This window comes from Myotis myotis, unplaced genomic scaffold, assembly GCF_014108235.1.
Source record: "Myotis myotis isolate mMyoMyo1 unplaced genomic scaffold, mMyoMyo1.p scaffold_m19_p_15, whole genome shotgun sequence".
NCBI classification, from domain to species: Eukaryota; Metazoa; Chordata; class Mammalia; order Chiroptera; family Vespertilionidae; genus Myotis; species Myotis myotis.
Genome location: NW_023416319.1, coordinates 4,270,356 through 4,284,186, shown reverse-complemented (window position 1 = coordinate 4,284,186; position 13,831 = coordinate 4,270,356). Strand labels below are relative to the sequence as shown.

At 58.6% G+C, this 13,831-nt stretch overlaps 1 protein-coding gene across 1 annotated transcript in view; it reads left to right on the top strand.

Moving 5' to 3' along the window:
* Positions 1-13,831, top strand: part of CFAP46 (cilia and flagella associated protein 46) — a 55,449-nt gene that overhangs the window by 21,479 nt on the left and 20,139 nt on the right. The window contains exons 25-34 of the mRNA XM_036337362.1: positions 1,503-1,587; positions 3,273-3,411; positions 3,778-3,961; positions 5,098-5,383; positions 6,851-7,056; positions 8,045-8,179; positions 8,842-8,991; positions 11,465-11,613; positions 12,457-12,555; positions 13,154-13,286. Coding sequence (XP_036193255.1) covers positions 1,503-1,587; positions 3,273-3,411; positions 3,778-3,961; positions 5,098-5,383; positions 6,851-7,056; positions 8,045-8,179; positions 8,842-8,991; positions 11,465-11,613; positions 12,457-12,555; positions 13,154-13,286 — 1,566 coding nt within the window. The remainder of the gene's footprint in view (positions 1-1,502; positions 1,588-3,272; positions 3,412-3,777; positions 3,962-5,097; positions 5,384-6,850; positions 7,057-8,044; positions 8,180-8,841; positions 8,992-11,464; positions 11,614-12,456; positions 12,556-13,153; positions 13,287-13,831) is intronic.

Below are 13,831 nucleotides of genomic sequence, written 5' to 3'. Positions count from 1 at the left end.
AAAAAATGTAGCCATTCTAGTAGGTGTGAGGTGGTATCTCATTGTGGTTTTGATTTTAATTTCTTTAATGACTGATGCTATTGAGCGTCTTCCATGTGCTTATTTGTTTTTCTTGTCTCATCGCCCCGGCTAGCATTTCCGGTGCCATGTGGAACAGCAGCGGTGTGAGCACAGGCGTTCTTGTCTTGTTCTTGACCTCAGAGGGGACGTTTCAGCCTCTCACCACAGAGGACGGTGCTTTCGGTGGGCTTGTTTTCAATGCCTTTCATGGTGTTGAGGGGGTTTCCCACTACTCCTCGTTCCCTGAGAGATTTTGAGATTTTGTAATGAAAGATTGGCTTTTGTCGAATGCCTTTTCTTCATCAGTTGAGATGATCACGTGGCTTTCTCCTTCCTTCTGTTACTGTGATGTATCACGTTGATTGTTCTTCTTATGTTGAAGGGCCTTGTGCTCCTGGGATAAATCCCAGTTGGTTGTGGTGCATAATATTTTTCTTATGCCCTTGGATTTGATTTGCGAATACCTTGTTGAGGATTTTTGCATTTATATCCGTAAGAGTATTGGTCTGTAATTTTCTTGCGATTCCTTTATCTCGATTTGCTCTCAAAATAACCCTAGTCACATAGAATGAATGAGTTAGTAAGTGTTTCTTCCTTTTTAATTTTTTCGAGTTGAGGAGGATTGACGTCAAGTATTTAAATGTTTGGTGGAGTTCACCTCCGAAGCCTTTTGTTCCGGGACTTTTCTTTATTGGGAGGTTTCTGATTGCTGATTCAATCCCTACTTGTTAAAAGTTTGTTGAGACTTTCTATTTCTTTTTGAGTTAGCATAGGTGACTTACGTACTTTTCAGGATTCTTCCATTTCTTCCAGGCTGTCTAATTTGTTGGCGTACAATTGGCCATAGGACTCTCTGTTGCAATCCGTTTTGTCTCTCCAGGCTTGATAGGAATGTCCCCACTTTCATTTCTGATTTTAAGTGTTTGTGTCTTTTCTTTTTTTCCCATGTCAGTCTAGCTAAAAGTTTGTCAATTTTATCAACCTTTCAAAGAGCCAACTTTTGGTTTCATTTATTTTCTTTTGTTTTTCTATTCTGCATTTTCTTGATCTCTGCTCTAATCTTTATTATTTCCTTCTTGCTGCTATTTTGGGTTTAGTTTGCTCTTTTTCTAGTTCTTTAGGGTCCAAGGGTCTAGTGTAGACATTTGCAGCTTTTGCTGCGCCTCATTGTTTTTCCCTAATGTGCTTTGATCCCACTGATTTAAAGGGACAGGAGTGACTTGGATGCCCTGTCACTGAGGAAGCTGTAGACCGGGGAGGCCTGCGTGTCCCCTACGCAGCTGACCTTGCCCTGGACAGCCTTTCTCATGGGTGAAGGGTGACTTAGTGTCTTAGAAATTTAGCTGCAATTTCCGTCACTCAATGCGGAGGCAGACGAAGCACAAAGTGGTGAAGGAATAAGTGACAGCTTTCAAGTGCATGTCTCGTCGGTTCTGCTTCAGGAGAAAGGAGACGTGCAGCTCCTGCACCAGTGGCCGACCGCGGACCTGCAGAGCGGAGGCACCTCCGAGGGCTCCTTCCTCCCAGGTGCGCAGCCGCTGCCGTCGCACGCGGGGCGGGAGGACACTGTGCCTCAGTCCCCGGCCCTTCTGTAAAGCCAGCGTGACCGTGGCGGGAACCGCAGGTGGCGTCTGCCAGCCGTCGGGCTGTGACAGGCACTGCCAGTGCTTTTCATGAACAGCCTCGCGAGGCCCCCGTTGTGCCCAGGGCACCGAGGCCTGATGGTCCCCTTGTCCGGGGCCACACGGTCCATCCAGGCCACCCAGGCTGCCTTGACAGCGAGCCTCTGGGTTATTCTGATGGATGAATCAGATTCAAGTTCCATAAACATGTGGAGCCATTTCCTAAAAAAATACCGACCTTAGAACAATGAAAACCACATTTTAGAATCCACGTTTAAAGAAAGAAATGACGAGTATCTGCTAATTCGCCGCCCCTGTTAGTGTAAGAGTCCTCGTGTGTGCTCAGGATGTGACGCTGGGGTTAGAGCCGAGGTCCCTCCCGATTTAGAGACACAAACTTGACTTAAAATCAACAGAACGTGACCACATGTAGTTAAGCACTAAGTTAGTCTAAACCCCAGCTGTTACCTGGCTGGCGGTGCTGCAGAGAAGGATGCAGGTGGCAGCCCTCGGGGGCGGCGGGCAGCGTCACGCAGGAGCCCTGGTGGAGAGCCAGCCTGCGTGGCCCGTGACAAAGCATCACACGGGCTAAATGGAGTCGCAGTGTTAAAATTCAAATTCTAGGAAAAAACAGAAAGTAGAATGGAGCAAAGCAAGAGATTTTTGTGGAAAGATTATGTCCTAAACGTTAAAGTGGTCAAAGAGGCACCATTTCAAATACATGAACTTTAAATAATGAGAATAAAGAACATGCATGACATGAAAAAGTCAGCACTGGGGAAATCTGCCCGGTTGGCAGCTGAGGGAGGAGCTCCCGTAACCCATCCAGAGGCACGGTGGCGGCGGCGGCGGCGGCGGCGGCGGTGGTGGTGGCGGCGGCGGTGGTGGTGTGGTGTGGCGGCGGCGGTGGTGGCTGTGGTGGTGGTGGTGGTGGTGGTGGCGGTGGTGGCGGTGGTGGTGGCGGTGGCAGTGGTGGTGGCTGTGGTGGTGGTGGTGGCTGTGGTGGTGGCGGTGGCGGTGGTGGCGGTGGTGGCGGCGGTGGCGGCGGTGGCGGCGGCGGTGGCGGCGGCGGTGGCGGCGGCGGTGGTGGTGGTGGTGGTGGTGGCGGTGGTGGTGGCTGTGGTGGTGGTGGCGGTGGTGGCTGTGGTGGTGGCGGTGGCGGTGGTGGCGGTGGCGGTGGCGGTGGCGGTGGCGGTGGCGGTGGTGGTGGCGGTGGTGGTGGCTGTGGTGGCGGCGGTGGTGGTGGTGGCGGTGGTGGCTGTGGTGGCTGTGGTGGTGGTGGCGGTGGTGGCGGTGGTGGCGGTGGTGGCGGCGGTGGTGGTGGTGGCGGTGGTGGCTGTGGTGGTGGTGGTGGTGGTGGCGGCGGTGGTGGCGGTAGTGGTGGTGGCGGTGGTGGCTGTGGTGGTGGTGGTGGTGGTGGTGGCCGGGGGGAGGGGGTCTGCTGTGCTCAGCCCCAGGGGAGGCTCCATCCGCCCCCCCCCCCCCGTGGCCTCCAGGGAGGCAGTATGTGTGTGTGTGTGTGTGTGTGTGTGTGTGTGTGTAGACCTGTCCCAGCCCAGGCCCCTGCAGCCCTGAGCCCTGTCCCTGCAGAGGCCGATGATGACCTGTCCCTGCGGGCCGCGCTCTACGGGCTGCTGTTCCACTGCCACGCCGACCATGAGGACTGGGAGGGCGGCCTGAAGGTGCTGGACGAGGCCGTGCAGATACTGCCTCGGACCGCGCACCGCCTGTGAGTGCGCCCCACCCTCCCACCCCGACCTGGACCCCCTGCCAGGAGCCCCTCCTGAAGCCCCAGTGCCTTCGCAGTCCCACCCCACCCCCCATCAGGGACCCCCTCACTCTCCCTTTTCTGATGACTTTTCTCCATGAAGAACCCATCATGAGAAGGGTAGGGATTTACAACACGATGTCCACACAGAAATAATAAATTTAAAAAATCGACCGCAACGCAAAAGCCCAAGTAACTCAGGTTCCGTTTTGTTTTATCTTTGTAAGTAGGGAAACGGACCAGTACGTCTGTGTTGGGTGAATTATATACATAGTTACATTTTTGCCCTTCGGTTCCAGAATTAATTCCTCTTTCACTTTCCTTTAGCTTGATTTTCAAGCATATGGTCCTCGTGAAGGCCAAACTTGGCCAGAATTTTACAATGGAAATACAGAAGTTTAAAGATGAGAGTGAAGATTACTTGGCCCACATGTGGCACCGCCTGGCCTTGAACTCAAAGAACGTCTACGGAGAGTTGACCTGCTATCAGAACGCAATCCAGGCCTTGCAGGTGTGGCCCCGAGCCGTCCTGGAGGTGATGGGGGGATGGGGTAAGGGGTGACAGCGGGTCTTCACCCACATGTCAAGGGCAGCAGACGGTCCCCATCTCTCCTCGCCCTTTCCAGGGTGGAGGGACAAGTTGCTGGTGTAGGAGCCTGTGTGCCTGTCACTGCCTGGGGGCATCTGGCTGCCCTCCCCACTGAGGACTTCCTCCCCTTGGCTGCCACGCCCCTTCCTACCCAGGGCCCTGCCTCCTGCTCCTGTGTTTGGGGCCTCCTTTCCTGCCCCCCCCTCCCCCCAACACACACATACATCCTCTCCCTACCCAGGGCCCTCCCTACCCAGGGTACCCACTCCCGCTGACCTCAATCAGTGCCTCTATGCTGATTCTGCTCATCAACCTCCCTCCACTCTGACCTCGAATGTCCCGCTGCCCCCTCCACTCTTCCTTCCATCTCACCTGCATTAGCCCAGCATCCCCAAACCCCTGCGGCTCCACACCCTCCCCCCTGCCTTCCTGACCTTCAGAACCCAGGCAGCCCCGCCCTCCACCTGTGAGCTGTGGGATGAAGACTGTGGGGGTGAGGGGGGCCAGCTAAGTGGGAGGCCGGGGCGCCACCTGCTGGCTGGCGCCTTCATTCCGTTGTGCAGCCATTACTGGCCATTTGTGCACGGGCAGGCCTTGGACGGCTCTCTGCCCTCCAAAGCCCATTTCACCACAGAACCACCTGGATAAAGCCTCACAGGCACATTCCAGCCCGTGCCGGAGGAGACCGGCTGAGGAGAGGGATGCTGGCGTGGCTAGCAACCTGGTCTGGGCTGGCGGGACACACAGGGTCTGGGAGGCACTGGGCTGGGCTGCGGGTGTCCTCAGGGAGTGGAGGCCTTGCCAAGCTCTAGTCTCGCTACTTGCTGCACATGAACACGGGCCCCTGGCCCAGGGCTGAGAGGTCGTGATGAGCCTGGACGGCCAGGTGAGTCCCAGTGGAGGAGTCGCGCTGGGATGACTACAGGGTGAGAACGAACCATTTGCTTCTAGAAAGTGAAGCAACGAAACTGTCGGTGCCTGAGACTGTGGCTCAGTGCGTATCAGGGTGCCGAGTGCGGGGTGCAGCGTCACCACCCCTTTTCTGTTTAATCCCAAAGAAGCCGGAGAGCGCGTGGCACAAGGTCGACTACATCATGGAGTTCAGCGAGTGGCTGTATTACCAGCAGTTCCCCATCGAGGACGTGACCTTCCACCTGAACTGGGCCATCGACATCCTTCTGGGGATGAAACCTTCCAGGGACACACCTGAGCCCGCAGGTGAGGCGCCGCGGCCAGGGACGGCTCCTGGGCACGCTGTCCCTCTCGCTGTCCCCTCTGGCTCAGAGAGCAGGCCCTCCGGTGAGCAAGGTCATGATCTGGAGCCAGCCCCAGGCCAACCCCAAGGTATGTGGAGGCCGCAGAGGGGTTTGGCTTGGGGTCAGAGGTGGGGTTTGCCGAGCGGGGTGCTGGTGGGTGGGAAGCCTGGGCAGCCTCACTGTGGCCACAGTCTTGAGGGAGGGGCTTACAGACTGCGGGTGCTCCTCGTGGCAGATCTGGGGGAGGCCAGGGACTGTGGAACTCCCCGAAATGCCGACAGGCCTGCCCCGGGGACCCGTCCTGAAGGGAGCAGCGTTTCGGAGGAAACCAGTCCCCCTTCCTGTGGGAGAGCGGCCTCTCCTGGGCTGTGCGGGGGACTGAGGTGACCCCAAGCACCGGAGCCTGCTCTGTGGGGAGCATGACGTGTGCCCGGAGCCCGTCGGGCTGGAGAGAGGAGCTGGGGCTCTGACGGGCTCAGCGGGGCCGCCCGCAGGCACCACGTTTCCAAAGGCGCTGGCAGGTCGGGCTCCCCCCCCCCCCCCCCCCCCCCCGTCTCCCCCGTCTCCCCCGTCTCCCCCACACCCCACAGCCCTCTTCCCCCGCCTAGGCTGGTCCCGAGCCCCTGCTGTCAGCAAGGCTGAGGGCCTTCTTAGGACCAGGGCCTGGGGCAGGTGAGCAGTGGATACCCGGGGCCACCACAGGCAACCTGCAAAAGGGACAGTGGCCATGCCCAGCAGATGGAGGGGGAAGCGTGGCTGCTGGGCTCCTGTTCTGGGTCCTGCTCCAGCAAGAGGGCGCTCTCACACCAAAAAGGGGAATGCTCCCCCACGGCCCCCCCCCCCCACCCCCCTAGACAGGCCGCATGACGCTGGCCCAGGCTGGGCTGCAGCACTGAGACGGCCTCCATCCTGGCCTGCAGATTCGGGGGCCCTGGAAAAGGGCGACCCCCTGTCTGCACTAGAAGCACGTGGACTCGTCCACTCGATGCCGAGCCCCCGTCAGGGCAAGCTCAGACCAACTAGGGTGACCCGCGGAGGGGAAGGTCCATCGCTCCCAACCCCCTACCCTGGGCCTGGGACCGATGTCTCCTCGCAGCCTGGCCATGGCCACGGCACCCCAGATATCAGGCCTGCTGTCTCCCTTCAGGGGAGAAGCCCTGGGCCCTGCATGGTGGGCGCACCTTCTATTTTTTGTTTGTTTGTTTGCTTGTTTTTATTCTCACCTGAGGATATTTTCCCATTGATTTTTTAGAGAGAGTGGAAGAGAGAGGAAAGACAGAGAGAAACATCGATGTGAGAGAAACCCATCCATCGGTTGCCTCCTGCACGAGCCCCGATCAGGGCCTGGGCCAGGGAGGAGCCTGCAGCCTGACCAGCATGGAACCCAGGACCCTTCGGTCCACGGGCCGACACTCTATCCTTGGAGCCCCACCGGCGAGGGCTGGGCGCCCCTTCTGGAAGAGGACTCAGTCCTCTGACCCCTGGGGCCCGGGGGAAGGGCGGAGAGGAAGTGGCCACGGCTGCGGACACCAAGTCGGGGCGCCCTCTCTTCCAGGAGAGCCCCCGTTCACGCAGGAGGCCCCGGAGAGCCTGGGGTCTGAGCACTTGGGGACGGTCTTCCTGGAGAAGCTGCGGAACGTGCGGCAGCTGGAGGCGCTGGCCCGCGCCCACATCCTGCTGGCCCTGCTGGGCACCCCGAGCGCCGCCGGCTACCAGGACTACTGCCTCATGGCCTACTCCTTCCTCCGGCACATCTGGCAGGTGGGCCCGGCCGCCGCGCTGGGCGGGGCGCCGCTCCTCCGGGGACCAGGCTGGGGCTCAGTTTTGCTGCTTCCAAAGATTCTCTAAAGCCCAGGATGTGCCTTAGCTGGTGTGGCTCAGTGGATAGAGCGTCAGGGTCCCGGGTTCGGTTCCAGTCAGGGGCACATGCCCAGGTTACGGGCTCAATCCCCACTGGGGGGTGTGCAGGAGGCAGCCGATCCATGATTCTCTCTCATCATTGATGTTTCTCTCTCTCTCACCCTCTCCCTTCCTCTCCTCAAATCAATGAAGTTATATATATATATATTTTTAAAAAGACCAAGACGTGCGTAGCGTGTCTCCCCGAAGCCCTGTCCCTGTCCACTTCACTCGTCAGTGCTGCGTCCTCCAGTCGGCCCCTCCTCTCTGAACACCCCCCCCCCCCACCCCCCCCCCCCCCCCCCCGCCGCCAGGGTCACCCACGCTGCTGCGGGTAGTGGGCAGTCCGCTGAAGCCTGTGTCGTTCAGACCATCACCAACCCCTGTTGCTGGGCTTCCAGAATCTTCCCCCCACCCGCGCACCCCTTCCCCCCCACCTCTGTACAGCCCCCTTCCCGGCAGCTCTGGGTGGCCTTGTGTTCTTGGGGACCTCCTGCGGCAGCGCCCCCAGCAGGGCGCCAGACAGGCCTTGCTTCTGAGGGCAGGTTTGCCCCAGACCCCATCCTGCCCAGGACTCCCCGCCCCGCCCAGGATTCTGTGGGACCCTTTGGGGGACCCTGGTGTGGTTCATGGACAGGAGGCTCAGGCACTGTAACGCCTCCTCGAGGGTCGCCCTCACCCCGTGTCCCCGCTGCCCCGAGTGTCCCCCCCGGGGACGCTGTGGCCACCCCTGCACCTGGCTCACCGGCCGGGCCTGCAGGCTGACCGCCCCTCGGATCTGAGTGTCCGGGAGGAAGGTGGGAACGGGTGTCTGTTCTTAATGTTGCCAATTTTTATTTCATTCCCCCAGGTTTCTTTATTAACAGCAGGAAAGTCGTTCTCAGAAAGTAAAATCCTAGCAACAGTTAGTTCCAATCTGTTGCTTAAAAAAGAGAAGGAGAAGGTCAAGGACAAGGACCGAGAGAAGAGTAAAGACCCGAAGCAGGTAATGGTTTCTCAGAGGTGCAGGCAGCACGGCCGAGGGCCGGGCCCCCCGTCCCCCCCCCCCCCCCCCCGCCCCGCAGACACAGCGCAGCGCCCCGGGCTGTGGGCCCGATGGGTGTGTCTGTGCCTCAGTTTCCTCTTCTGCAAAATGGAGGCAGTGATCTCTCTGTCACACAGACACCCGGGGGAGCCAGGACCGTAATGGGCGATGGGGTATGAAGGGGGGGTGTCTGGCTTCTCCCTGGCGTTTATCCCACACCAGAGCAGTCTCAGATCAAAGGCCCTGCAAGGTCACCCCCAGGCACCTAGGGACCTGGTTGTGGGTGGGAGGGGCAGTGACTTTCCCATCGCAGGGGGCTGTCCCCCCCCCCCCCCGACCTTTCACCTGAGCGTCTGCCTGTCCACATGGCCGTGCTCCTGCCACCCGCCCGCCCTTGTCCGGGCTGCTCTGCCCCACAGAGCTGGGCTCTCGCCTGTGCTCGGGCACCAGCGTTTACGGACGAGGGTGTGTGATGCCACCGGTCACAGTGCACGGGGCAGAGAGCCTAAGCCCCGCTCTCCCAGGAGGGACGGTTGTCCCGTCGAGTTTTGGGTGTCTGCCCACACTCCCACTGGACTTTCAACTCCACTTCGTAAAGCAAACCCCGTGTGCCCGCTTCACAGATTCAAATCCCGCTTTCCGGCAAAGAGGTGGAAGAGCCCCCTGCGAGCGTGGAGGCGTGGGCTTCCTACTTCTGCCCCGAAGAGGTGATAGCCTTCTTCAGACAGGACAGGAGCAACTTTACCGTGAACATATCCAGCATCCAGAGGCCGGTGGGTAAACCAAGGAGCCGTCCCAGCCCGGGGGGCACGCTGCCACCTGCACTCCTGCCATCACGGCTGCTGACTCAGCGCGGCCTGGGGTTCAGCGTGAACCGTGCCCAGGGGGAGAAGCACGTGGAGGGGCTGGTCTCGGGGAGTGTTGCCTCTGCCTCCCCTTGTGAGGACCCGTGTGACTACATCCGGATGATCTCCCTCCTCGGGACCTGTGTCTGATCAGACCCTCACAGCCCTTTTGCCACGTGAAGTCACACACACAGGTCCCAGGGGCGGAGGGGAGACACACCTGGTGACTTTGGGGGCCTTGTTCAGCCTACGTGATCCTGCGTGTTTCTTGTGCTTTAAAAAGTGGAGTCACCCCGTGTGTGATCTTGGGGGTCACGTGGGGGCAGGCCTGGGGGCTGGCTCCCTTGTGGCTCTGGTTGGTTGGCTGCTTGGAGCACTCCATTGCCCGCCTGGACCACAATCCCCGTGTCCTTCCCACTGTGGACGGACATTTGGGTGGTTTCAGGGGTGGCTTCCTCAGGTGAGGCCACTGTGGGAGTCGGTGCCCACGGGTCTGTAGGGCACGCCCACCAGCAGGGTTTGCGGGTCGCGGGGCATGTGTGCCTCCAACCTCAATGGGCATCGCCAAGTGCCTCCCACAGTGGCTGTGTCAGTGACACCCCTCAGGGAGCAAGAGCTCCTGCTGCCACATCCCCACCCGACTGTGGCTCCCCTTCTCAGCTGTGGCCCTTGGGTGGACGTGTGGCGCCTGTGCAGGTGGCTCCAGTGAGGCCTGGCACCTCGCAATGCCTGTGGCCACGGTGTCCTCTGTGTGGCCCCCTGTCCAGTCCATTGCCCACATTTTATTTATTTATTTTTTAAATATATTTGTGTTGGTTTCAGAGAGGAAGGGAGAGGGAGAGACAGAAACATCAATGATGAGAGAGACTCATTGATCGGCTCCCTCCTGCACGCCCGCTACTGGGGACTGAGCCTGCAACCCGGGCATGTGCCCTGACCGGGAATCGCACCGTGACCTTCTGGTGGTTCATAGGTCAATGCCTAACCACTGAGCACATCAGCTGGGCCTGCAATCCACTTGAAGTTGGTGTGTGTGAGTCTGGGGAAGAGCCGTTTCCCCTTCTTGGGGTGCCTCATTTGTCAGGAGGCGGATGGCCAGCCACACATGCCGTTGTCGCAGGGTCTGGATGCTGAGCGCACACCCCGAGTGTGCCGGTGGAGAGCGTGGCCCTTGGTCGTGCATCTCCCGGCCGGCTCCCACGTCGGCTGCTCTGATTCCATGGAAACCCCGTGAGATCTGGCTGTGACGCATGGAGGCTCGGTGGAGGGCAGCGCGGGCATCTTTGCTGTACTCTCCCCCACAAGCTCTCGCCCCACGGGCTCCCGCCCCACTGGTTTGGATGGACTTCTGGGTAGGCCTTCTGGGCCCGGAGCTTCTATTTGGGAAGATTTAAAATGATGGATCCAATTCACTCAATAGTTAAGAAGTCCTCAGAGTTCTATTCTTGTAATGATTTTTGTGGGTTGCGTTTTTCTTGGATGTTTCCATTTGGCTTCGTGTTGTTCTTAACGCCCTTTTATGATCTCTCGGTGTGTGGGGGGTCTGTGAGATATCCGTGTCTCTCCCACCCCTGGTTCTCCACCGGCCTCACTGGGCGTCATCAACTATCAGTCTCTCCGGGCCACCCAAGGCCACTGGGCTGGGGTGGCGCCCCCAGAGGGCTGCACTCCTCCACACCCCTAGCCGTGCGGTGCAGCCCTGCGGGGACCCAACCTGGCACTGAGCTTTCGGGGGCCCTCAACCCCACAAACAAAGTCAGAGACACCATTCAGCCTCTTGGCTGCCTCTTCCAGCAGCAGACAGCCCATGGCAAGTGCACCCCGACATGTCAGGGTCCCCGAATACCTGCCTCCTTCCAGGTCCTGGCCCAGTAGGTTTTCTCAGTGATGTTCCCTCTTTCAGTGCTTTTAAGTAGGTTTTTAAAATAGTTCATCCAACTTTTCTAATTTTCCACTGAAGATGAATTATTTTTTATCAAATCTAGTGCAACATTATAAGAAGTATTAGTTGTGTGTCTTCGTAAAGAAATTCTTTTAAGAAAAAAGAGAAATTTTGCTTTTAATGGATTGGTAGTTTTTAGTGGAAAAATAAATGAAACAAAAACATTAATTTGAATAAATTCATAAATGGATTGTTTCTTGTGAGAATCTTTAACTGTACTTGCGCGTGTGGTGAGTATAGGTAATTGCACACGACAAAATGGGAGCTATTCATGCAGGAGGGGAGGAGGGAGGAGGTCATTCGTTCACTCATTGAGCAAGCACTTGTGGGACAGCCGCTGTGTGCCAGGCACGGTGCGTGGCGCTGAGGAGGACAGCGTTCTCCAGAGAAAGACGCCGTGGGCGAGCGGGCCAGCCTGCCTCCCCCTTGACCGTCCACGTTTGCTGTGTGTTTGTGCAGACGTACACTTTGTATTTTTTGGACCATCTGGTCAAGGCCCTGAAGAAGATGTACCTCCATGAGCTCACGATCCCGGTCCTGCAGTTGGGTGTCCTGATTTCAGCTTGCGTGGTGGACAGCAAGAGCCTCAAAGATCTCTACCACCTCCGGTCGGTATCCCCGCTTCCCTTCCAGGGAGATCTTTGTAGGGTTTGTGCGACTTCTCTGCGGGCTTCAAATCCTTTCAAAATAAACAGCAACTGCCCTGGCTGGTGTGCTCAGTGGTTAGAGCATCAGTCCTCCCACCGAGGGGTCTTGGGTTCGATTCCTGGTCAGGGGCACGTACATGGGTTGCAGGTTCAATCCCAGGCCCTGGTCAGGCCATGTGTGGGAGGCAACCAAACGATGTTTCTCTTACATCAATGTTTCAATGTTTCTCTCTCTCTCTCCCTCTCTCTCTCTCTCTCTCTCCCTCCCTCCTCCTTCTCCCACCTCCTCCCTGCCTTCTACTCTCTAGAAATCAGTGGAAAAAATATCCTCAGGTGAGGATTAGCAAAAATAAAAATAAACAGCCACTTTGCATAGTGACAGATGGTTGGTTGTGACTTAGGGAGGGGATCACATCGTAAGGAACATCAGTGTCAAACCACCATGTCGTCCCTGAAACTGCTGTAATATTGCGTGTCACCTGTGCTTCCATGGCAGCGTTTTCAGTTGTTTTTCATAAGAGCTAAAGCAGGACATGGCGGTGATGGGCGGTCAGGGCGCCACCGTGTGCCTGGTCTGCACCTCGGACAAGGCGGCCCCAAGATTGGGGACCTGCATTTAGTCAAAGATACAAACGAAGGTGTCAGTTTTTCTCTAACTGGAATTGGATAGAGCCGCCTCTTCCTTTTCCCTGGTAATGTTGTTTAGCTTGAAAAATTATTGAAAATACCATCGAATTGTGCGTTTCTTTCTCGAGTGCACGGAGCGCAGTGCAGCCCGACAGGCCTGCTGTGTCCCCTCCCCAGGCTCGCCCTGGTCTGCTCCGACCTGAAGCTGAGAGAAGCAGCTGCCCTGCACGAGGACGCGGTGGGGCAGGTCTACATCGGGGACTCGGAGCAGTCCAGGTGGGTGCAGCCGGGGCCCAGCTGCGTCCTGCTGCCAAGCTCAGCGTGGCCCCTTCGCGAGGAGGAAGGAGTCTGTGGCCGCAGCGCCCTGCATCCCTCCACACCCCGGCCCCCACCGCCTAGCACGCTGGACAGTGGGTGTTGGGAGGACCCAGGGGTACAGAGCTCCGGGGATCAGGGTCTGGGGTGCTCTGCTGGGGTGCAGCTTCTTACTTACTGACCCTCCTGTGCGCGGGCATCTCCCAGGCTGCGACGGCGCAAGAGGAGGGGAGACCAGGGACCCAGAATGTTCATGGGTCTGGGTGCAGCGGCAAAGGCGAAGGCGAAGGCGAGGGCAGCGGGCGTGCGTGCGGAGGGCACGCGGGGGAGGCGGGCCTGACAGGAGCCTGGCCCGTCTCGGCGAGCAGAGCTCTGTCTGGACGTCCAGGGCAGGAGGCAGATGCACCGCTGGATGCATGAACCTGGAGTGGGAGAGACAATGGGCGAGAAGCGTGGGTTTGGAGTCCTGTGCGGTGCTGCCGATTGTGGGGATTTTAAAAATCTTTGGTTGCTGGTGAAACAACATTCTTCACCATGTTGCCCATTTCACTCACGTTAGCTGCAGAAAGGAGATTGCCCTGAGGAAGGAGAAGACCAGGGAGCCGTTGCTAGAAGAAAGCCTGCCGACGCTGACCGAGCCCCTGCCTGCCGTGCCGCCAGGGGAGATACGGCCCCTCGTGGCGAAGGACCAGGTAGCCGGGCTCTGCCCGCCCAGCGAGGGGGCCCTCAGGGCTGCAGCTGTCCGGTGCCTGTCTCCACTGCGCTGCGCCCAAAGCCCTGTGCGGGGGTGTCCTGGGAACTCCAGGGACGGATGGCATGTGTCCCCTCCATGGCCCTGCTGGTCCCCGGGGAAGACGAGACTACAGACCAACCTAGAAAGGGCCCTGTAGGGCCCGAGCAGCGATTCAGAGAAGACAGCCTGGGTGGCACTGAGGGGTGCAGACTGAGGGGTGCAGAGCACGGGCCTGGGAAGGGCGGGGCCCTCGCAGCCAGAGAGCGTCTGTGGGTCTGACCACTTCCCGCGCTCCCTCTGCTCCGTGGGCTCCCCTCCCGTGGGCTGGCCCATTAGGAAGGCACTCACAGCCACCACAGTGGAGACTTGGTGGGAAGACGCCAGACAGGACCTGGGGTGTGCAGGCTCCTGCTGGGGACGGGCTGTGTGGGACCTGCACCAGGAGGCAGAGGGCCCCTTGTGGTCATGCTGAATTGCTGGAGCTCAGCGACCTGCCCCACGCCG